Source organism: Crocuta crocuta, unplaced genomic scaffold, assembly GCF_008692635.1.
Source record: "Crocuta crocuta isolate KB4526 unplaced genomic scaffold, BGI_CrCroc_1.0 scaffold25, whole genome shotgun sequence".
NCBI classification, from domain to species: Eukaryota; Metazoa; Chordata; class Mammalia; order Carnivora; family Hyaenidae; genus Crocuta; species Crocuta crocuta.
The window spans coordinates 2,338,127-2,363,444 of NW_027532015.1; the positions used below are offsets into that span (position 1 = coordinate 2,338,127).

Here is a 25,318-nt window from a genome sequence, read left to right on the forward strand (position 1 = left end):
CAGACTGAAACAGGCTCGAGGCTCTGAGCTGGCTGTTAGCAAAGAGCCCGCCACGGGGCCCGAACCCACGAACTGCAAGATCATGACCTAAGCGAAAGTCGGACGCTTAACCGACTAAGCCACCCAGGCGCCCCATAACTTCTGACAGATCCTACACTCAGATACTTCGGGTTTTCAAGTCCAATTCCTTGGAAGAACAGAGAATATTAGTTTAGAATGTCTAGTAACAAAAACTTGAACTATTATTCCTTAAATGGCCTAGTAAAGATTCTTAACACCAATTTAATTTGGCAACCCCTTAAGAGTTGTAAGTATTAGGGCACCTGGGTGGCTCAGTTGGTTAAGCATCTGACTTTGGCTCAGGTCATAATCTCACAGCTCATGGGTTGGAGTCCTGCGTCGGGCTCTGCACTAACAGCTCAGAGCCTGGAGCCTGCTTCAGATTCTTAGTCTCCCTCTCTCTCTGCCCCTTCCCTGCCTGTGCTCTGTCTCAAAAATAACCCCCCCCCCCCAAGAAAAAAACAAACCACTTTAAGAAAGTCTACATGAACCAAGATGCTCATGTTAGCCATTCTGAAATTTATAACGTTTCCTTAACTATGAAATCCAAACAAAGGCAGCTGGACTTTAAGGCATAGCCACTGGTTAGCAGTCCCACCTGAAAGTCAAATGGTTCTGCCCAAACCACTATCGTCTATACTGTGGCCCTGGACCTGATCCCACAGCCAGCTAAGTCAGGGAGGCTCTGAACTTTTACAACGTTCCAATAAGATGACAATTTGGGGGAAAGCAAGGAGAGCTTTAACCAAATTAAAACATTTGGTTAAACTATTTCAGTACCACAGTTTAACCATAAAGTTGTGTATGAACATGGTAGCCCAGATAATCTGAAACCACGTATTACCCAAAATATCCATAGTATTTCTCATGCCTCGTTCTTCCTAATCACATTCTCTTCCTCTTCCTTTGTGTAATCAAATCTGATTTACCTCTCAAGACCCTCTGTAAACCCAACCCTTCCATGAGTCATTTTCTAACCCATTTCTTTTCTCTGAAGTCTTATGTTAGTGTGGACCATAACATTTAGCTATTGGTTGCACATACATGCATGGACATGCACACACGGATACATGCAATCTTGTGTTGCTAGTTGTTTTATGGGGGCTACTTTATCATTCCAGCTAGTCCGTGAGCTTTTAATCTTGGAGGACAATCTTCACAGTGCACCAAGCATAATTCCAGACAGGAATTGGTCTCGAAAATTACTTAGTTATTCTGATAATTTTTGGACTGCCACCTTTTATTTTAAGCATTGTGTTAAAAATGGATGTGTTTAGGACACTTGGGCGGCTCAGTTGGTCAAGCATCTGACTTTGGCTCAGGTCATGATCTCCTGGTTCGTGGGTTTGAGCCCTGTTGTGCTGACAGTTCAGAGCCTGGAGCCTGCTTCAGATTCTGTGTCTCCCTCTCTCTCTGCCCCCCCCACTCATACTCTCTCTCAAAAATAAACATTAATTTTTTTTTTTTTTTAATGACTGTGCTTTCCCTAAGACCATTCCGCAAAGAGTAGAAAGGCAGCCTGGAAAATCAGGGGCAGAGCAGAAAAAGAGGGAGCAGGAAAGTAGGCTTTGATTAAAATGCTTCCTATAGAAAACTCATAATGGGCAGTTTACCTCTGGATAATAAAAAGTTGACCATTTATAGATTTGGAATAAAAAGTATCTTACAAGGAGATAATATACTGAGCTATCTAAGTTGTGGCATTTTTGTTTTTTTCTCAGCTTGGCATTCTAAGAGAGTCTATCGCTCGTTTGGTGGAAATGTGAATAAGAGAATACTTCCTAAGCAACAGCTGTTATTAAATAGAGTTCTTTAGTCAGATGTGAGGAAAAGAGCCAGCCCAAGGTGACACTTCTAGTCTAAAAACCTTAGTATCAGTCAGCTGGTTCAAAGGTCCCCACCATCCTTAGTTCTGGCATTAACAGTCTTTATACAACATGTATATTATCATTATGTGACAACCCGAGGGCTGTTCCTGGCTTCTTTCTCTTTTGTTCATTTCAAAGGTGGTGTTCTTGGGATTCCAGAAGTGATCCTTGCTGAGAAAAGTATGAAATACATGGTTTTCAAGACAGAGGATTAATATCAATGTTTCTGATGCTGCTTGAGAAGTAGACCAAAGCCTAAAATGTTATGTGGCCTTCTCTACTTTACACAAAGAGGGAACCCAAAGGCCTCGTGGCCTCAAAGACTATCAGGAGGGAGGTCTGACAGAACAAGAATGCCCACATATGGGTGACTAGACCTGGTTGGGTGATTTATAGGCAGAAATCTGACCCGGGGCCTGTAGACCCCCCGCCAGAGAGTTCAATAAAGGTGCTCGAGAGTTTCAGCAGGTGAATAGGGCGTTCCTCCTTCCGTACAACACCGAGAGCAAGCTCCTGGCAAAGTGGCAAGGCCCATACGAAGAAGTCTGGAGAATCGGTCCGTTCGATTATGACGTCCTGTGCCCAGATAAACAAGAGAGAGAAAAGGAGTCATCATGTCAACTGATTGAAAGCCTAGTGGGCACAGGAAGTGGTCTCGATCCACCCAGGTGGACGATTCCTCAGGTCCAAGAGCTGGCAGGCCCTAGGGACGTGCTCCTGCCAGACAGTGGGGGAGACCCCCCTCTCAGAAGATGACTTTGGAGAGATCTCCTCCTCGTGGTCAGGGAGAACGTCGGGAGTAGCCCATCATGTCAAGAAAGGACCCAGATGCAAAGCCGAGACAAGATCTTAGGGGATCCCAAGAAGACATAGGTAGATAAAAGCAAAAAGAGAACCAAAAATAAAAAAGAAGCAAAAGAAAACCCCAAAGGGAAACCCTATCAGTACATAAAAGGTAGGTAAAAAGGAAGGCTATTCAAAGTGGTTGTAAGCCCTAAAGATATAGCGTTGAAGGACATGCTTCTATTGTGTTTCTCATGTTAATAGATGGTCCATGTTCTAAATGGCCTGGGTCAGGTGATTTACCACTTTTTACAGGACAGTCTGCTGGTATAATCCACCATTGCTAGAAACCTTAGTCCTAGATTTCTCTGTAGCCCCACTGTGGTCAGCAGTTGCCCTGTGGTTTCCAATGCCATCGCTGGCCCCTAAGAGTCTTTCTGCAGCGGGACCCAGTCATTTTTTCCACGTGTAATGATGACCCAGCTTAGCAATGCTAGCGTTGGGAAAGGGATACAAATCAATTCAAGGCTATTCTTGCAAGGAGAAAAATATATGCCCATCTAGTCTCTCACATTCATACAGAATTCCCTTTTTACCTTTATTTTATTTAAAAAGAAGAACAACTCAAGAGAGTCTGCAACATCCTTCAGATAGCAATTCCAGGGCTTACCTGCCCTAATTGTTAGGAAAATTAACTGGGTGATTAGTTCTAGAAAAAGAGGAAAGCTTGAGACAGCTCTTGAATACTCCCAAACTTGAAAAAAATTCTCTGCACAGTCTCGTCATGTAACTTGTGACTTCATTTTGAGTTTGGAGATCCCCTTCTTATTCTTTGGTTTCCACGGAGAGAAAGAAAGCAATCTCCAAGAGAGGGGGTTAGTGGCATTAGTCTGGGCAGACAAGCCATGGCACCATCCTGCTGACTACCTGAGTATGCCTCGACACTGAGACACCTGGGTTTTACTTTTAACCGGAGAAAGGTCTCCTCTCATTTGATACTGAGGTGGTGCTCTGTCAGAAAAATCTAGGGTGGGGATTCTTAAAAAATAGGATCAATAGGCTGCACTGTTGTAAACTGCAGATTCCTGGGCCTACCCCCGGAAATTTCTCTGGGTCTAGAGGTGAAAAGCTCCTGAGGTGAGAGCCAGAGCGCCCTCGGGTTTCTTCTTTCTGTGACAGTCATGTCTCATTCACTTATGTGTCCTTCCACCATGATCAGGGTCAAGTTTGGTCTATGTACTTCTTTATAACAGAGAAAGAAGTCAAACCTTTAACCCCAGTCCTACCAATATCATACCCGAGATCCCAGCTTTCTGCCCCAGAAAGGAGGCTTGACTAAAGGATTAAGCTTTTTGGAAGTTATGTGAGAATACCAGGTGACACAGTATTAAATGCATGACAGCTGCTGTTAAAAAAAAAAAAAACAACACCACAAAACAACTGGTAATGGAAATACGTATGAAAACAACTAAGGTATGAAATGTAACCAGCTTTTAAAAAGTACAAAGAGGACTCCTTTTCCTCTGTTAGGGGTACTTTCTGAGTCGGCATTTTTCGTTGGGGTTCTGGAACAACCCTATTCCATACTTTTCCAAATCCTCAAAGCCTACTTGAGCCACTGCTCATTGCCAGCACACTGATTCACGGGGAAAGGCTCTACGTGATGCCACAAGTTCAACCGATTGCCTTTTGTCACACTTCAGATTACAGGACATGTCTTAAAACATCAAGTCTGCAGCGACAGTGTTACACATACAACAAAACCCTCTGAGACCACACCTCGCTCCAGCTTGCGTGGTACTGTGAGCCGAAAGTGGGGAAAGGTTAGCAACGGCCTTGTCAGTGTCAGTTAGTAAGTCAGTGGTCTCAGTATGAGAGAATGAACGTCTCAGTGGCAATATTCTCAAGGTTTAAGGACATTTGGAGCCTGAAAGCTGCCCTCACATCCTACTTTCAAGAAGGAAGCAAAGCAGTGTGAAGGAACCTACCGATGGCAGGACCCCCCTGCTTCTTTTCTTCTAAGATGGCAGCCAGGTCTTTGTGCGTGGCCTTCTGCTGCTGGCTGGCCGGTGGCTGCTCCAACTCTGGGCTTCTCACTTTTAAAAGTTGATTTGCCTTCTTGATCTTCTGACTGTACTGCCTGGCCATCATAAAAACCCTGCTTCTTGTCTTATCTGTGGCGTCCATCCCAGGGTCAGGGGTTTCCAAGTCTGTTTGGGACAGACCACTGCTGGCGAAGTCATAGGGATTTTCCATGGGAGGTGTTTCACTGGCCAGGGACAGCCGGTTAAGACTCATAAAGGAGCCTTCTTTAGAAATCAGGTCTTCCTCAAACGGGCAGTTGGCCCGGATAGGTCTGCCAGGCTTGTCTTTCAGCGGTGTGAGGAAAGCACGGCCCTCCGGAAGCGAAAGCGTGGACACGGAACGCGCCACGTCTCTGCCCAGCTCAGGCGTGCTCTCGGAGTACAGCCTGTCCGGCGCGTCCTCTGTGCTGACGGGAAATGCCGCCAAGAGCCGGTCTCTAGCTTTGACTTCATTTTTCTTGATGTAATTTTCCAGGTCATTCCAGATTTCATCTACTTCTTCAGACAGTTTATCGGATATTGATTTATCGGCTACGGACAGGTTACAGCTGAAAGAGTTATAGAGCAAACTCAAGTAATCATTATCAGAGGGGCCCTGGTGGTAAGGAGTTTCGTCCTCGCTTAACTGGAGGCTGTCCTGGGACATGAAGGGCCTCAGACTGTCACAGCATGCGAAGTCGGCTTCCAGACCCAAGAAGGTGCTCCTCTTGGGTCGCTTCAGGCTGCTGCACTTGAACTCCAGTGAGAGCGGATCTGGGAGCCCTATCGTATCATAGATGTTTTCCTCAACCATCTGGGGTTCGTGTGTGCTTTGGTTCGACGCCTGGTGACCTGTTAGCACTCCGTCCCTCACTGTGTGCAGAGAGGTCTTCTCGTGGTCGGCCTGCGTCTTTGAGAAGGCCAGCTCCGGAGTGCTCTTGGGGCGAACAGAGTCCCTGGCTGTTTTGGGAGGTGTGGACTCAGCCTCTTCCCGTTTAGCAACCATTAGTTTTAAGTCCTCATAACTTATGTTATCATAGACATGGTCTATATCATCAATAGTCAACTCTATTGATGACCCAAAGGGAGTCATTCCTTCCTGCCCTTCAGCTTTAGGGTCACTCCGCAGTTCCCTCCGGGGGCTGTACTGAGGGCCACCACCGTCCCTGATTCTTATTTCGGGAGGGCCCGTGTTGCTCTCGCCAGCACTGCTGGCCCGCCTGACAACCCGGTGGCCAGAGCTGGCGGTCTCTGTGGATTCAATCTGTCCCATGTGCCAACTGCAAGGGCGACTGGAAGTGCTGTCTTCACCCAGTCTGGCTGAGTTCAGGTCCGAGGAGGAGAAGGAGGGCACGAACATCTGATAGTCATCTTCGTCATCTTCGTTCTCCTGAGGGGACCGACGGCCAGGAAACAAGGCCTGTCTGATCTGGTGGTCCGTCCAGATGTTTCGGATGGCTCCGCCCCCACGAAGCACGCTGAGAATGGCAGAACTGCTCGGCTGACTGTTCCTCTGGGCGGGAGATGGCCCCGTTGAGGTCCGCTGGGGAGACCCCTCCTCTCTGGAGGCCTGAGGTGGAGAGAAACGCATTGATTAGACTGTACTGCCACAGACACCTAACACATGGCGTTTTCCTGGTTTTACACATTGCGTCTCCCCGCTGCAGGGAGTCGGCAAAATACAGAAAACTCTTAGATAATTCAAATCATTCCAAGGTGCACTTGGCAAATAACATTATATAAACGGACATTCATAGGTATCAAGGGCCATGGTACCTGGTCCCTATTTGAGGCTTGACTCCTAGGAGCCTCATTGTGGTTTCTGGTGACCAGAGCCTCTGTTAGTAATCTGACTGCACACCTCAGGCTTTCCCTCAAATCTGCAGACCTTGCACTTGACCAGCACTGCCCTGGTTTATAGATTGGAGCAAAGAGCCTTTGATGCAGGATTTTAACTTAATCCACTATTGAGCTGGTGAACTTTTTACTTTCTCTCAAAATATATTTAATTAAGTAATATTTAGATCCTTGTTAGGGAGTAAAATATGAGTGACATTAACAATTTCTAATTAAAAAAAACCAATGGGGTCTTTCATAACTTGGAACCTTTCCTGACAGAGCTCGATTGTGCAGACAGGGGGTAGATTGCCCTTTGATGACCTTGGTAGTAGAAGGATTAGCTTCAAAGAGTTGAAAGGGTTAAGACCAGTTCAAACTCATTAGTACCAGGGACACATATTCTGATCGAAGCACTATAGTAACCTATTAGAACAGTCCAATGAGCAAGAAGTTTTTATCACTTGTCCATGAAACTGGGATACATATTTTCTTGGGATAATCTCTTGGCAATATGTCGGCCTGCCTGCCTGTGCATCAGGGAGGGAAGGGAAGTGTAGGGAAGGCAAGAATAAAATGTCATCTTGAATGTTATTTTTCTATTAAAAATTAAAAACTAAAAAAAATCTCAGTCATTTAATCTTGTGCTCACTTTTTTTCACGTGGTCAAATGTGGAACATTTGAGGACTAGGAACCGAGGAATATACACACATAGGGATGTACACACACACACACACACAAATATATATACAGGATTATATTTATGGCTGTATTTTCTTTCCTCACCCTTTAATATCTCTTCCTTTTTCTCTTACTCAGGCTGTACTGGTATCGTGTTTATAAAATATGGGCACCCAGTAGCTACATTTTGTAAAAATAAAACAAGGTAGTATTAATTAATAAAATTGTGACAAACCACTGTGGAAGTGTAACAAAAGGGTTTTGTTAATAGCTTCTTAAAGAAAGATTTCCAGACATTTTGGAAACTTAGGAAACCTGCATTTTTTTAATATCACAATATATTTTAATAAGGGTAATTACTTGAAACTTTGGACTTTGGGAACTGATATTTTACATCGAACAAATCACCAGGAGAACCGAAGAAGCTCTTAGATTTAGGAATAATCAATCTGAGGATTTGGTACACCATAGATGTGTGTGGTTTATACACCTCACTGAGGCATGCTGATTTTCACTAGGGCCGTGAAGAACATTTTTCCCCCACGGTTTTTCTACATGCTTGGCATTATGGCTATTGATAATAATATGAGAATAGCTGCCATTTGTGGAGCACTTGCTTTGTTCTAGATTCTGTACTAAGCACTTTTTTAAAAAAAGGTTTTAAGTAATCTCTGCACTCCAAATGGGGCTCGAACTGACAACTCGGAGATCAAGAGTCACACACTACTGACTCAGCCAGCCACATGCCCCTGTATTAAGTGCTTTTAAAAACATATTTTTGCATTTAATCTTTGTGACAATTTTGTACATTGAAAAACTAAGTCTTGGTAAGGTTAACAACTTGCCTGTAGTTAATACAGCTTAGGAGCAACAGAAATGGATTTGAATCCACTTTTGAATTCACAGCATTGTGGGCACCGTGCGGTGGACCACACTAGCATTCAGGGTGCAGGTGTTACACCCTCAGTAACCTTACAGCTTTGGAGGTGAGGGTGCGACAGAGGGATGGAGAAACCATTGCCTTCGTTCTGACAGATGAAGTAGCGGGGGTGGGGGAGACATTAAAATGATTAGTCCTTACTTAAATCTACCTCGAGATGTAAAATCAGTGTTTCTATTTGGAATACAAGCTGGGGATGAGATATATAAGGGTACTTCTCCCTATGTAAACATTTCAAAATAAGAAATGTAATAATGCTTACCTTTTGGATGTCTTGTGCTGTTTCTGAAAAATAAAAAGGTTTAAAAAAACTTTTGAGGATTAAATATGTATCTCATATATAGAACACTCCTCTTTCCTAGGACTTTAAAACTTGTTAATAACTGAACCCGGAGAGGCTTCTGGGCCCTTTAAACCTAATTTTCAGAAAATGCCTCTCAGTCTATCCTAGTTATATCTGTATTGTATATAAAACAACCTTACATATATCTGAGTGTTAAGTATCTTCTTAATCCCTGCGAGCAACAGACCGATTTCATGTTAATATGTTTCAAAAGCTTCCTCAATACGTATTATCTGAAGTACATGCTCCAAGCCAAGAAAATTACTTACATAAGACTATGCTTCTGTTAATTTGTAAACATTTATTGGTTTTAACTGAATGCAACAGACAGCGTTTATCACTGGGGTCACCGTGGCGCTGTGCTAGGGAGCAGGTGGGCTTCTGGGGGAGGTGTGCGTAGACACATCCTTACAGATGCCCTTTCTGGTTACCTTGATGATGAGCGTATCATGGTAATGAAACTGTTCATTTACGGAAGCATAGAAAGTAAACAGTGATCGCAACCTCTCCACGAATCCCACCCCGTGCAGATGGCCACACTTGCAGATTGATGGTCCTCTTTTCCGGTCTCATACCCACTGACCCCAGCCCACTACGATGCATGGTGTTGTTTCTGAAATAAAGGTGCAAAACGCAGCACTGCATTTCCTGCTAAATGTATGTAGACACTTTGGTCAGTAGATAGGGAGGTACTCTATTCTTACTGACAACTGCAGAATATTCTACACAGTATTCCAGGATATACAGTTTACTTAACTCTTCTTGCTAGGTGGGCATTTGATGGGCTGTCCTATTACAAAACCTACAAAGCGCGTGCGCGCACACACACACACACAATCTAGCCACACTTGTGTCAGCATGTCTATACAGGCAGTGGCCTCATGAAATTTAGAAAAGTGAAAAAAAGTGAAATTGCCAAGTCAAGGGCAAATGCACGTTTTAAATTTAAGTGGCTTTTACCAAACTTTGCTCCAAAAAGGTTAGAGAAATTGACACACCATTCATTCTGGAGTGCCTGTTTTTCTTTATCTTTTGGTGGAGTTTACTGCTCCCCTCCTCCTCCATTTATCTCCTTTAAAAGTACAATTTTCTGATTACTAGCATGGGTGACCATTTACATATCTTACTGACAGCTTGTGCTTTTTCTGAGAAACTGCCCAATTATGGTCTCTGTCTTTTTTTTATTACAAAAATTTTTTAATGTTTATTTATTTTTGAGAGAGAGAGGGAGAGACAGAGCATGAGCAGGGGAGGGGCAGAGAGAGAGGGAGGCAGAGAATCCAAAACAGGCTCTGAGCTGTTAGCACAGAACCTGACACAGGGCTTGAACTCATGAACCATGAGATCATGATCTGAGTCGAAGTTGGATGCTTAACCCACTGAGCCACCCAGGCGCCCCTCTCTGCCTTTAAAAAAGAGTCCTTTGTCTCTTCTTTTTGATGTATGGGATTTCTTTACATAATAGGGATATTAATCTTCTTATGCCAGTTATCTATATTGCAAACATTTTCTATCATTTGGTTTTATACTTAAAAACGGGACACTATCATTTATAGAAGTGAATCAAATGTGTCAATTCATAATTCATCTGGTGTTTTTTTAAAAATACGGTTTAACTTAGTGGATATCAACAAGAGTGAAAAAAGAAAAATATTTTAGAACTTACCACTGGTCTTCAAAACTTTATGTGATCTTGAGGAAGGTTCTAGGAGAAAGCATAAGACCATCATCATTTGCAAAACCAAATCAAGATATTCTTTCTTTATAAATGAATTATTAGTTTACAGGCAAATTAACTGAGCTCTAGAATTTTTTTAAATCAAATATACCTGAAGCCCACTGGTTAGAGACACTTAATAACAAGATATTCACTCCAACAAAACTGTAGGCTAAAATTTAAGCTGTGCAGGGGCGCCTGGGTGGCTGTTGATTAAGCATCTCCCTTTGGCTCAGGTCATGGTCTCACGACTCTTGGGTTCTAGCCCTGTGCTGACAGCTCAGAGCCTGGAACCTGTTTCGGATTCTGGGTCCCCCTCCCTTTCTGCCCCTCCCCTGCTCATGCTCTGTCTCATTCTCTCTCAAAAGAAGATAAACATTAAAAATTTTTTAAAATTTAAGTTTGTGCAATCAGGGGTCACACAACAGAACAGCACCCTACCAACAACCAGAAGAGCAAATTCTTTAGCTTTAACTACTACCTATACGCTGACAGTGTTCAAATTTATGTCCTTAAGGCAGACCCTTGTCCCAAGCCTCAGACCTCAAATGCTTACTGCTACTGTGACATTTCCCCAAGATATCCACAGAATGAACAAAACCAGCCTGCCTCAGACCCGTCTCCCCTCCCCTCCCCCNTTTTCACTGACATTACCCACCCAAGTTAAATGCCAGGACGTCATTGTACATTTCTCCTGTATTCATCCATCTCAATCCTGTGGGGTCCCAATAATGCCCCCCTAAGCCCGTATCTTTATCATTTCTCCTCCAGGCTAGACAGACAGCCTACTTCCGTTTCTACATAAAATCGGAATTCCTTTTTTTAAATTCACTTTAAAAAATTTTTAAATGTTTGTTTATCTTGAAAGACAGACAGAGAGGAAGTGCGAGCACGGAAGGGACAGAGAGAGAGGAAGAGAGAGAATCCCAAGCAGGCTCCATGCTGTTAGCGCAGAGTCCAACACGGGGCTCGATCCTGTGAACTGTGAGATCCTGGCCTGAGCCAAAATCAAGAGTCAGCACTTAATTGGCTGAGCCGCCCGGGCACCCCCAGAATTCTCTATATAAAAGGAAAATGCTCCATTGTTTAAAATCCTTCTGTAGCTTGCAGGATCAAGTTCATACCTTCTTGCGCTTAGGCCCCCCTCTGCAGCTCCAGCTGCTTTTCTTTCTGGCTTACCGTGCACGTCTGCACCTCCACCCACAGCTTCATCCCATGTTCCGGCCAGACTGAACAACTGGCTATGGAGGTCTGATCTAAGGCACACTGGTGCAAGTCTCAGGGCCTTTGCACATGCTATTCCCACCTTATCTGTCTCCTCAGCCCCCAGACTCTATCCCGGGTCCTCTGCTCTGGGAAGCCTTCTCACCTTCCTAGAGAGTTAATCTCTCTCTTTTCCTTTGCTGCTCCATCTACTCAACCTCCACCACAGCCTCATTATACGGACGGGTACTTACTTACCCTTTTTGACTCCCACTGGGCTACGACCCCTTCACAAGCGGGAATCATGCATATTATATATTCTTGCATTCCCAGTCCACAGCATAGTGGGTTAGGTAGGCACTCAACAAATACTGATTTAAATGAAAAATATACCCGAGGGCTAAGAGAATCCTACACAGTGTCTGGTTCAGCAAACACGTGTTAAAGGGTTAGGTCTGAATGATGGTTTGTACGTGTCATTTATAGGATACAACTTTTCCCAGTGATAGTAAATAGGCTTTAAGTACCTGTAAGAAGCTATGCGAAGCAGAATTAGTGGACTGAGAGGTTTTACATTCCCTGGAAAACAGAGAGCTACATAGAAAAGTTCTAGAACGAAAGCTTGACATCCCCATCTTAGGGCAGCTTCAAACGTATTCAAACTGTCAGTGAGCTCAAAACCAGACAGGAAACGTGTTGGTTTTTGGTTTTTTCGTTTTTTGGCCAGACTGAAAGGATCTTTCATTACTAGTCCCCCCAAATTATTACACTTTAATCACAACATCCTATTTACCAGATTTTCTTCTCGGCCGATACGGAGCAGAACCGTCTTTAGAACCACAGAATGCTTTCGTCTCCCCCTCAGGACTGTAGCAGAAACCAGGATAGTCTGAAAAGAAAACCATATGCACCGATAAGAACAAGGTGTTCAGTGGCTTCTCAGAAAATTGGTATGGCTTGGTTTGGATATCAGACACAGTATAGTCTCTCCTTCCGTAACTGGTGTTGAACACTCATGGGGACTTCTGGGAGTCTGTCGGCAAGGACGTGTGCCTTTTTTTGCACACGTGTGCACTCTCTTTCCCCTCCCCCTCTCTCACACATGGACACACACACGCGCGCATGCACACACACAGGCTCTCTCTGCACTCTTTTTTGCTCATTAGCAGAAAGAGCCATAACCATTGGCTCTACCCTTTGCAGAAAGTTACTTAAAATGAATAAGGTGTGATTAACATCCTACTGCCACGCCGGGTCACCTGCAACACAATGGCCCACAGAGGGCAGAAAATTCTATTCAAATAAAAGTCATCGCAGCTGAACTTGCTCACGAGGCCCCAGACAGACGGTGGTGATGAGCCGCAACACAGGCTCTGTCAGGGCAAAGCCGTGTGCAGAATTTAACTGAAGCACAACGTCACGAGGTGTCCGTGGGGGGTGTGGTGGAGGATGTCGGGCCGTTCCTGCCTCTGCTGCAGGGACTCTCGGTATTTTTCTAGACATTGCTCCTTTGAACATTTGATGAATGCGTTAGGTTCTCTTAACAGAAAAGGGATTTTCATTTAATTTCAGCGTTTATATCTTTCCGTCCATCTAAGGAGTACACAGACTTTAGATTAAGAATATGGGGTCCAGGGGCACCTGGGTGGCTCAGTCGGTTAAGCGTCCCACTCTGGATCTTGGCTCAGGTCATGCTCTCACAATTTGTGAGATCGAGTCTCGAGTTGGGTTCTGCACTGACCATGTGGAGCCTACTTGGGACTCCCTCTCTCCCTCTCCTTCTCTCTCACACACACGCTCTCTCTCAAAAATCAATAAGCATTAAAAAAAAAAAAAAAAAGGAAAATTGGATCTAATCCTAAAGTACTGCAGCATATTCAGGGACTATCTGCACCCTGAAGCCTGAGGGTAAACAATTTTAGGACATGGCCATAATAGGGTTAAGGCTCTCCAAAGGCTGTCTAAAGCTTGAGGGAGTTCTAAGGACTGTAAAGACTACATACGTTGGTCCAATGTCAATGGCAAACGTACATAAATGAGGGCTTTTGGCCCAACGGACTGGCCTATTCTATTCCTACCCAGTCAAGTCCAAAGTCAGGGTGGGGCAAATGAGGTTATTTCCCTAGGCTGGGCTGCTCTAGCCTAGTCCTGGGCCTGGAAGAAAGGGAGGCACCAATTAGCAGCGTGAAATAATTCTGTGGGTGCGCTCAAAGAATCTTAATGGTGTCCATGAACTAGCACCCAGAGCCTGAGAATGAGTAAATGAATAGAAATAGGGTCTCCTTTAATGCCCATCTTTCTCTACCTTTCCTCCTAATTCTTTATATTTTTTAGACAGATTTATTTATTTATTAGTTTATTTATTTTGAGTGGGAGAGACAGAATGAGAGCCCATGCCAGGGAGGGGCAGAAAGTGAGGGAGAGAGAGAGAATCTCAAGGAGGCTCAGCACTGTCAGTGGGACCTGATATCACACACCGTGAGATCATGACCTGAGCCAAGATCAAGAGCGAGATGCTTAACCAACTGAGCCACCAGGCACCTCCCCTTCCGTCCTAATTCTTACATGCCCATCCATGACTTTGCCTTCTCTTTAGAGTGTTTTTATTTTTAAAAAATCTTATTTTTTCAATGTTTATTTTCAGAGAGAGAGAGAGAGAGAGAAAGTGCGCGCGCGCAAGCAGGGGAGGGGCAGTGAGGTTGGGGGAGGGGTACAGAGAATGCCAAGCAGGCTCTGTGGTGACAGCAGTGAGGCCAATGTGGGAGATGGGGGGTGGTTAGAGAAGACAGGGCAGCAGGCCCCAGCCTAGCCCTCAGGTTGGGTCACCTCCCATCATCTCTCAGGAGAAGCCACGTGTTGAGGGAGCTCATCTTTCTCCCCCACTAACACTTCATTTCCTCTGGAGAGTTAACCACCAGCGGCACGGAAGGTGCAAGACTCAGTGTTTGCACCTGGGGAAACATTCCTCAAAAGTCAGTAATTTCAGACGTTTTATGTACAAGTTTTTGCTAAGACCCAGTTGTAAGTCTTTAAAGCCACTGATTCTCCTTTTAGTCTCTTTAATCTGGGAGAGAACAAGAACTGATCAATGGTGTTGAACAAGGTTTTATGTTCTAGGAAAGACCTCACTTCTATTTATTTTCTGCCTGTTTTTATAAGCCTAGAAGTACAGTCACACGTGTGGAGCAGTGGTGATTTTAAAATTTGAGCTACATCAGGGAAACCATTCACTACCTCGTTGACATGATTCTCGCAGGTAATCAACAGACTTTTCCTCCAGTGGGGTGTAGTCGGAAATGGGGGTAAGACCTTGATTTTGGTGGTGGAGGAGGGGAGGGTGAGAGCTGACCCTGGGAGCGTATTTTACACGTGTATCTGACACAGGAGATCTAGCCATGTGGCCGGCCATCAGGTGACTCCCACATAAAACGGGCAAAATCAATACACAAACGAGTGAATGCATAAGAAAGGGATTATCCTCTCTGCCAGCTCTATTTGTTAAAAAACTGAATAAAGAACTGAGCCTTTCTTACAATTGACATTTTTATAAACTTTGAGATAGAAAAGATGACAGATACAAGCAGACAATAAGATTTCAAATTGTATTAAGAAAACAAAACTTACGAATGGCATCCATTTCAAGTATTGCTTGCTTGGCCTGTAAGAAAGAAAGCGTATCTATAACTACAATTACTTTTTGGTTTTTTTCTTTAAACAACCCATCACTATCGTAATACAGGTCTTATCCCACCTGAATAAGGGATTTTTTTTTTAAAGCTTAAAAAAAAAACCCTCCTTATTTCTTCTAGGCATTAGCACAGAGTTCAAGGGCTTCAGACAAATGAGTATCTTCTGTGGATAGCAGGTGCTACACAGATGCTTACAGCCCCCATCTGGAAGGAAGGAAGGAAGGAGAGAAGGGAAGAGAAAGAGAGAGAGAGAGAATGGAAGGAAGGAGAGAAGGGAAGATAGAGAGAGAGGATGGAAAGAAGGAAGGAGTGAAGGGAAGACAGAGATAGGAAGGAAGGAAGGAAAGAGAAGAGGAAAGAGAGAATAAGGGGAGGAGAGAGAAAAAGAGTGAAGGAGGCAGTGCGGGGAGCCTTTCACCAAAGTTTCTAAAACCTAGCATCTGGCGGTCAGCTCATTATAAAATGTAGATCCCTGCTACTCAACCCTGACCTATCAAACCAAAGGCTTAAGGGACAGGGGTCTGAGATCTGCACCTTTAGCCTTCTCCAAATCCCTGGGGCCTTATAACTGTTTCAAACTGTTGTAAAAAAGGCTGCTGGTAGTTTCCAGCTTTCCTCCTTCCAAATGCTCTGTGATTATCCTTGGCCAACTCTCCTGGCTTCTAGGGCATGTCTGTAACTAGCATCTTTCCTGTGCCCTGGAATCTCCCAGGCAGGGGGAACGGAGCTATGGTGGGGAAGTACCCCGAGGACATGGTTTGTGACAGGGGCTCGTGCTTTCTTAGCTCAAGGTGTTTTCTTGGCCATAAATGGCATGACAGCTTTCAGAGTTGCTACTAGGCCCAAATGACGGGCCCTCAACCCAACAAAGTCACCAGCCACCCGCCAAGGGACTGAGCCAGATAAACCCTGATTCCGGCTTCCTTCACGCATCTTTCTCCCACCTCAGCCCTCACAGCTTTCCTCCTTGGAGGCTTCTGTTTATTGTTATTGTTGCTGATGTTGTTAATGTTTAGGGAGATATAAAGAGCTGGTTGATGAGCCTAAGATGAATCATTTTGCCTGAGGATTCAAAGAGGGGAAAAAATTAGTTTAGGCAGAGCTCCTTTCATGTCATTTTCATTTTTAAAGGGCTGTGTAACAAAACGGACGAACATTAGACTAAGAATCACCTTGAAAATAATTTTACTTGTATTTTGCCACAATCTGGGATAGCACAGCGAAAACATTTGGGCTAACTGGTAATATTTAGGGGTGCCTGGCTCAGCCGGTTAAGCATCTGACTCGATTTCAGCTCAGGTCACGATCTCATGGTTTCTGAATTCAAGCCCCACATCGGGCTCTGTGCTGACAGTGAGGAGCCTGCTTGGGATTCCCTCTCTCTCTGTCCCTCCCCTGCTCACACTTATGTGCGCTCTCTCTCTCTCTCTCTCTCAAAATAAACAAACTTAAAAAAATAAAAAAATGGGAATATTTAGTTTTTAAAAAGGAAGGAGGTGAAGGGGTGCCTGAATGGCTCAGTTGGTTAAGGGTCTGACTCTTGATTTCAGTTCGGGTCATGATCTCACAATTCATAGGATCGAGCTCCACATAAATAAACTTTAAAAATAAATAAATAAAAGAGGAGGGAGGTTAAAAAAAAAAAAAAGCCTCGATAAAGGCACCCTAAGTGTGAGATAACAAATGCATGCATTCTGTAACACTGATATTTTTATCAAAAATTCAGAGTTTGCGATGACTCGGAATTAATTTCAAACACCAATGTGAGCTCAGTTTCTGTGAGGTGCTTTACAGGACCAGGTGATTATATAAACTGCGTAAACCTCTACTTTTCTATCTTTATTCTCAATCTAGATGAGAGTGAGTTTATATACCACGTATATGAATAAACAACATGGCTATTTCCAAGAAGTTTCCTGGTATCTATAAACTTGACTTTAAGAACTCAGTATTTTCTTTTCCTGACATTTAATTCCAGGAGAGTACTATTCCCACATCTTCCTCTAGGAGTCAGCCAGGGACCGTCACTGAGTTAAAGGAACTGAAGGAATCTGGGAAGAGTTACAAAGATGAATTCAGCCTGTGGTAACATTGTTAGATGGGTGTGATGCATTTTTCGATGTTCACAAAAATTCCCCACTATACATTTCTTTTATCTAATAGGAATACACAGACTTTGAAAGCTTTAGAGAAAAATAAGTTGTTTTAAATCTTGAAGAAAGAAATGGAAAGTTTAGCTTCATATTAATCCTGCTTCAATAAAGTAGCAAATTATCATAACATTAGAGTGGAAAAAGTCTATTTAGTAAGTGTACTTTCAATGCCGTTGGGACCAGTATGGTTAAGGCTTGCTCTCCGCAGACAGACAGACCTGGGTCTGACTCAGGCTCGCTCATGCACTCACCCTATAAACTTGGGCAGTTCACTTAATGTCACTGACCTTCTGCTTTTCTCTCTCCAGAATGGGGAGAATAAGACCTTTGTCATAAGGTGGTTTGCTGAGGCTGAACTAAAGGCACCATGCAGTCGGCACACTGGACATGTGCTCCGGACATTGTGGCTCAGCAAGTAATGCTTAGGTTCTAAAAGGGTCGGGAATCTGGGTACAGAAATGCAGCTCCATTGCGACTGTGTGGATCGTCTTCACGCATAAAGGGAAAACTCCCTGCAATTCTGTTTCTGCCATCCTGTGTGGGAGAAAGACGGCAGGCATGGATGCCAGGCTCGTTTTGTAACGGCCCTTCAGAGTCCTCAGGCTGTTTTGATTTTCTCAACCCACCGGAGAACCATAGGTGAGGCAGGTGAGAGACACCGGGTCATTGCTCAGAAGGGCCCCGAAGGCACGGGGCCAGCAACCCGCCAAGTAACCACGAAGAAAACGCCATCACCTCTGTGCATGAACTATACCTCCCACCTCACGGCACCCTCATGAAGTGAGACTCCTGCGTAACTCAAAGCACACACCTGTGCACATTCACTTCCTGGGCGCAAGATCACTGCTGACAGCCCCCGAGAACGGGCTTTGTATGCTTTTCAAAGTACCCAGAGTGAAATGGGCTCTCTTTTCTCAGCAGTGTTCATGTTTCTTCCTTCCCCCTAGTTCTACTCTCAGGGCCATCGTCCCACTTTCTGCCCCACGTCACCCCTGCCCCGCCCGGCAAGGACCACTGCACCATCTGTTGTCACTGCGGACGATGTAATCGCCACCCTTACCTTATGCCACTTTTTCTCTGACCGCTTCTCCCTCCACTCCAGAACAGCTATACACAATGAGAAGCGGCCCCAGGACCTTAGCAGCACCGAGAGCTGCTTTGCCTCTGAANCCCGACCTCACCTACAGACCTACAGACCTCTACATTTCCATCTGCCCACCCCTGACTGCTGCTACACCGGTTCTGGGACCCACCAGCCAGCAGCCGTCAAGCCCTGCCTAGTCTCTGGGGCGGCTTCCCTCTCCACTCGGCCCCCAGAAATCATGCTCGGTCACCGCACCCACGTGCTGATCAGCACCCACCCGCCCCTGTCCTGTTAACCTTCCCCAGTACTGGCCCTGCTGATCCTCGCCTTGGGGCCCCCACCTGCGCCATGGTTCCTGGACGCTTGTTTCCAAGTTGCTGAGCAGATTTCTAAATGACGTCATGGCGACGATCCACGGGGACCCCATTCAGTGGGTCTTGGGTGCACACATCACTGCAGTCCTCTCTGCACACTGGCGTATCTTTAACGAGTGTTCTGGGCCTTTCCACTTTCCCTTGGGTGCCCAAACCCACCTGGGCGCCTCCAGTCCCCCACTCAACAGATGACATCATCGCCAACTCCAGTGAGACCAAACTCTCCTATCTCCACTCAAGTCCGTCTCAAAGGCCCTCTCATTTGTCTTCTTTCTCCTCTCCCAGCTCCGGGAAGGAGATTTCAACTTCCCAAGACCCACCTCCCACCCAGCGCTCCCGATCCCACCCTCCCCGCTCCCCAAAATGGCTTCCAAAGAGCATCCCTCTGCGCATCTTTAGGCTCCCCTCCCCTTTCTCCTTCTCTCAGCCAACAACCCACGTCCAGAGCCTTCTCTACCCACACCAGGCTTCTCACTGTGATCCCACCTCTCCTTTATCTCTTAGTTGCAGACTCTTTTGTTGTCATCTGCTTTGCCCCCTGCAGCTCTGCAGGCTCCTGCCCCCCACCCGCTCTTTGAGCTCCTTTCTTTCCTCTGTCAGCAAAGCTTTCTCCTTGGGGTTTCTTATGCCTCCCACCTAACCACCCAGGGGTCTCTGAGTCCCCACCTGCTGGCAGATCACTTAGATGTTGGGATTCCTAGGGCTTCTTTCCTTTACACACTTTCATGGGCCACCCTCTCAAAGCTCAGCGCCTCCCTCACTGCCTACGTCAAGAGAGCCTCCAGATCGCAGCTCTGAGACCTGAATTTCCACCCGGGCCGAACCGCCTCCTCACACCCACCTGCACCTGCCAGAGCTTCTCCTCACTCCCATCCGACCGGTTCCTCTCCCTGGCGGCTCATCACAGAACTCAACACCATCCTCTGGGCTCAACCCCTGACTCACGCTCGTCTCCCATCTCTCTCCTTCCTCGTGTGCTTAGTGGGTGACGCCATTGCTCTGCCCCTCCGAGAGCTTTCGCATCTGCTTCTCCTCTGTTGCTGTGGCTTCCCCCAAAGGGCCCCTCATCTCTTTTCTAGACGATTGTGGTGGCTTGTGCGTTCTTCTTCCGGCTCCATTGTCACTTCTTCAACTCATGTGTCACATGGTTTCTAAAGTTACACTTTCAGAACACAGGGGAGACCTCGCCATCCCTCCTCCAAAGCCTTCAGTGCTTCCCACGGCCAGGACACTCAGACCTCCTGGTGTGCGCCTTCCGAGGCCCGCAGAGCCCAGCGGACTGCCTTCCACTTCTCCAGCCTCCCCTCCTGCCCCGTCTCCTGAGGACTCAGCCCTTCCGCCGACACAGTCTGTGTGCTGTGAACACGGTGCACCGCTCACTTCTCTCTGTTTTTGTTTTGCTGTTCCCTTAGCTTGGTTTTCCTCTTTGTCCACTTGATAAAGATATGCCTCATCCTCCCAGACTGTGGGAAAAGGCATTTCCTTCCTTTCCTCATTCAACTGTAACAGAACACTTTAACCTTCCACATCACTTGGTTTATACCTCTATTAATTCTTCCTGTTTGGCAAACAGTTGGTTGTTTACATGGCTACCTCCCTCATCCACAAATTCCTTCACAGGTGAGTCTGTGTCTTCTCTCCCTCAGCATTCCCACAGAACCTCAGCTAGCTCTAGTCACCAGAGTTGCTTAGTGTAGCTTTGAATACCTATAACTATACACTAATAGTTCTCTAGAAGTTTTCTTGTAGCCTTTTCCTTATTTTTTACTTCCTCAAGCCCCAAAAGAAAATATAACAACAATAAAAAAACCGTCCACAATCTCCCTTTATGTGTATCTTTTTTAAAAAATGTTTATTTATCTTATTTTTGAGAGAGAGAAAGAGCACGAGTGGGGAAGGGGCAGAGAGAGAGAGAGAGAGAGAGAGAGAGACAGAGACAGAGACAGAGAGACAGAGAGAGGCACAGAATCTGAAGCAGGCTCCAGGCTCTGAGCTGTCAGCACAGAGCCCAACGCAGGGATTGAACCTACAAACCATGAGATCATGACCTGAGCCAAAGTCAGATGCTTAACCGACTGAGCCACCCAGGTGCCCTGTGAATCTTTTTTACTATATGTGGCTAATTTAGTTGATCCCATAAATATCCTAGCTCTCCGTTTTCTTTGTTGTACAGTTGAACATTTGCCGCTGACGGGCTGCCTTTGAGGACTTGGGTTCCTCTACATTTGACTGCGTGTTGACCTCATCATCTCACCTTGGCTGGGATTTTTGCTGCATGGTTCTCCAGGATCAGCCTCTTCAGATGCAGAACCCATAGGCGCTTGTCTTGCTGGGATCTGGCCTAGCGGAAGGAAGGACGGACGGTCAGACGACTCGCGCCTCCACCGCTCACAAGGTTCAGACACCCCGATCACCCTCTGACAAGATGGAAAGGCGGGCCGGCCCACAGTGCCCATCGTTTACGCGATGAGCCCCGCGGGGAGGGGAGGCCCCCACTGTTACCTGAACCGTGTGCTGCAGCTTGGGGTTCTTATAGTGGAAGACGCTGAAGCTGAGCGGCTCCTTTGGTATCACTTCCACGAGCATGAGGTTCCCGCACTGAGCAAGAGAGCAGAGAGAGGGTGAGGTGCGCTTGGAGAATGGGATGAGCGGCCAAAGCCCTTGCACATGACCAACATTCAGACCTACCAGGATATGGGCTTTGTACGTAAACGTGTCATCTCTCTTCTTTGTGATGAGAAGCAGCTTGTCAAAGAGGAAGAGGGTCCGCTCGTTCTTGGCCCGCTGGAGGCGAAAGGTTCCTTCGAGCACCAGTTCCCCGTAGCTGGTCAGGTCTGGCCCCTTCCAGTTAGTGAGAAGACTCTGTATCTCCTGAAAAGGGGACCCAACTGTGTGAGTAAAGGAGGTAGGACGACACGGAAGAGAGGAAAAGGTGTCCCATTTGCTGAATCTCAAGAATGGTGTCTGACTATTGTGTGACAGGGCCTAATGGATCTATGTGGTGTCCAGTGGTGTCTAATGCTCCATGACCTAAATCCACACTTACGGGGGTTGTCACTTAAAGGTTAACGGAAATGACTCAAGTTGTTAGTTGACGAGTTGCCAACTCCTTCTTCCCTCTCCTTGACACTCCCTCTCCTGTGGCTGATGGCAGCAGTTAGGTCTCTCATAAAGCTATGTAAAGAGGCCGCGGCATGTGACCATGCCCATCTCGGCCAGCCAATCCTTTCTCTTACTTTCTCACCCACCTTCTCTGCAGAAAACCTTCAGCGCTATCGCTGTGGGCATCTTTTTCCAGAAACTGAAATCCCTACTACATATAAGTAGGTCAAAACTAAAAACCTTTGAGAAATCACGTAAGACACATCTTAGAAATTTCCTGATATTAATCCCATTTGTTTGGGGAAAGGAACTGAATTTCCTTACCACTATGTTTTTAATGGTACTCGACAAATACAAATTGAGAACATGACTTTGAGGTATCGGGATTTATCTTGCATTCATATCAATGTTCTTCAAGGAAGCCGATTAAAAAATGAAAATATTCACAAGGTGCATTGAATTAAGCAGCCCACATGCAGGACAGCCCAAAATGTTACTGGTTGAAAGTGGAAATGGACAGTAATGGAGATAAAAATCTGAGCCTGAGCCTGGTTAACACTGTCTGCAGAATGCCAAATAGGTGTATTAAGGTCTAGAAAAACCCAGTCATTTAGCCATTTCCAAAAATGCAATAGACATCAGGTCCACAAAACACTTGGATGATCAAGTATTAAACCTTTTCTTACTGCTACAAAGAAACAGATACGGCCTGAAAGATTAGACTGTTGCCTTCCCTTGATGTTTGATAGTCTCTTGCATCACCCTACACTCTGGCTGCCTGAAGGTGAATCCCAGAGTTTTGTTTAAATTTATGGGATGAATAATGTATCTTTTTTCCTGAGCTGAGCATAAGTACTCTACATGGCATAGACTCACTCTGGGCTTTTGTGTCCACTCCAGGGACGTGCCAGAGCCTGTCACCAGCCTCTAGGCCAACATAAACTTTTGTTAAAAAGTTTACTTATTTATTTATTTATTTTTGATAGAGAGTGAGTAAGAGCAGGGGAGGGGCAGAGAGAGACAGACAGACAGAGAGAGAATCCCAAGCAGGCTCTGCACTGTCATTGTGCTGAGCCCAGTGGGAGCTCAAACTCACGAAACTCATGGGATCATGACCTGAGCTAAAATCAAGAGTTGGGCGCTTAACCAACTGAGCCACCCAGGCGCCGCAGCCTTTTGTTTTGAAGAGTGCATTTTTTTTGATGTGCCTGGGACATGATCTCTGGTTTAGCATTTATCAAAAGTTCCCAAGGATTTAGGGTCCAAAACGTTGGTGCTCAAAGGGGTCTTTGCAAACCCCTCGTCTGTCTTATTTTGGAAATGAGGAATTTAACACACAGTAGTGAGCCCCCTCCTGAGTAGAACTGCAAAGGACCTGCTTCCAGACTCAGCTCTCCTTTCTCTGGGTCCTGGCCCCACTCCCACCCAGGGACCACCTCACAGCTTTGCATTAACTAGCGAGAGAGGAAAAGAGGCTTGACAACCCTTTCAACAGCACAGAGAAAGTTGCTTCCAATGAGAATTACTTCTTTGTAACTAACAGAAGGCAAGGAAGGGCTTGGGAGACTCCAATTTTTAACTTGGGTTATTATTAGCTTAAAAGTTATAAAGTAACTTCTCCTAAACACCACATTAAGCAGTGACTGTATTAGCCATGTCCTGATCTTTCTTCATGTATGATGAAGACCACGGATGGCATGCGATACTTGAGCAGCCTCAATACCTGATTCGGAAAATGATGATCAGCCTGTGCACCTGCGGTGCTGACGTTTTGTGGGTTTACCTGTAACCGGACGGCATGTTCGTGTTTCCTCTTCATGTCATTGATGTGCCAGGCTACTCGCTGCATCGTGTCGATAGCATCAAGCACCACGTCATAGCCTTCGGTGTCCTTGTCAAGGTGGTTTTCTATTTCCTTAAAAAAAAAAAAAAAAAAAAGAAATTGTTATTTTCATTTTTTTCTCCCACAGCCAGTGAAACATATGGCACCTCTATGATGAGTTCCTCATATTTTCTTTTCGCCTATTTATTTACACACCAGCATCATGCCTTAAGAGTTTGCGATGACCTACCAGAAATACCTGTCACAAAATGGTAAGACAGGAATGAAAATGAGGCTAGGAAAAACAGGGTTAGAATTCCGTGACAAGGAGGCTCAAACAAATCATTATAAAGTCCATTAAGTCTCTTAGAGATGTTACAACAGAGACAAGAGTTGATATTATAGTTGGAGACTGCCGAGTTTCCTAACAGCCAATGTAATATAAAGGAAAAGAAAATAGGGGCGTCTGGGTAGCTGAGTCAGTTAAGCGTCTAACTTTTGATTCTGGCTCCGGTCATGAGCTCACGGTTCATGAGATCTGGCTCCATGGCCGGCTCTGCAGTGGCGGCAAGAAGCCTGCTTGGGATTCTCTCTCCCTCTCCCTCTGCCCCTCCCCCACCTGTGTGCGTGCTCTTTCTCTCTCAAAGTAAGTAAAATGTCTCACACAGGACTTCCTATGTAACAGACTCAAGCCCAGAGCGGACATTATCTTTAAAGGTACTTCTACAGCAAGGGCCTTTTCACATAGTCAAGGCTGGAAGGGCCAAATGAAGTTCATAAGCACTTAGCACTGTCCCAGGGACACAAAAGGGCCATGATCTCTGCTCTATTCTTTCCAGCACATACGACACATGTCCCTAGACGCCCCAACAGTCAAAGGACAGGGACTATTGTATCATTTATTTAATTCTTTATCTACTCAGTAGTAACTGCGGAAGAGCTGAGTGGTCAATACATGCTTATTAAGTTGAAGCGCTATCTTCTTAAAACAACAACAGTAACCTATATAAATATATAAAACAGTAAGAAGATCTTATAGTCAATTGGACCATTTCTAGGACATCTATGACATAAGTAATCATTAAGTCATTAAGACTGAATCTTATGGTGTGACTTATGATGGTAGTTCCATTAGTTTATAGTCCTATTTTATAAATCTCTGTTTATGTTTACTAAATACTCGCGTTTTCCATCTAGCTAGAAGGTAGGAAGGAATTTATTGTCTTTCTACACTTAAACTGAGCTGTTAGAAACATCCTTTGAAACCATACCACTAAAGTAACAACTCCCATGTAAGCTTCAGATCAACAGCAAATTAACAAAAAATAATAATTTCTGGGGACCTTGGGTGGCTCAGTTGGTTAAGCTTCTGACTCTTGATTTCGACTCAGGTCATGATTTTACAGTTCATGGGACTGAGTCCCAAGTGGCTCTGCTCTGAGGGTAGAGCCTGCTTGGGTCTCTCTCTCTCTCTTTCTCTCTCTTTTTCTCTCTGCACCTCTCCCAATCATGCTCCCTCTCTCAAAACAAATAAATAAACTTAAAAATAATAATTCCTTCTTTTGGGCTGAGAGGCAATCCTGTTCAACGACAAACAGA

General features: G+C 45.2%; 1 protein-coding gene across 1 annotated transcript in view; it reads right to left on the bottom strand.

Annotated features, from left to right (window-relative positions):
* The window catches only part of PLEKHG1 (pleckstrin homology and RhoGEF domain containing G1), a 92,227-nt gene that overhangs the window by 5,587 nt on the left and 61,322 nt on the right, over positions 1 to 25,318 (bottom strand). The window contains exons 6-14 of the mRNA XM_077776068.1: positions 23,681 to 23,812; positions 21,484 to 21,666; positions 21,298 to 21,393; positions 21,050 to 21,136; positions 15,120 to 15,153; positions 12,289 to 12,384; positions 10,242 to 10,280; positions 8,495 to 8,517; positions 4,700 to 6,344 (exon numbers count right to left, since the gene is read on the bottom strand). Coding sequence (XP_077632194.1) covers positions 4,700 to 6,344; positions 8,495 to 8,517; positions 10,242 to 10,280; positions 12,289 to 12,384; positions 15,120 to 15,153; positions 21,050 to 21,136; positions 21,298 to 21,393; positions 21,484 to 21,666; positions 23,681 to 23,812 — 2,335 coding nt within the window. The remainder of the gene's footprint in view (positions 1 to 4,699; positions 6,345 to 8,494; positions 8,518 to 10,241; positions 10,281 to 12,288; positions 12,385 to 15,119; positions 15,154 to 21,049; positions 21,137 to 21,297; positions 21,394 to 21,483; positions 21,667 to 23,680; positions 23,813 to 25,318) is intronic.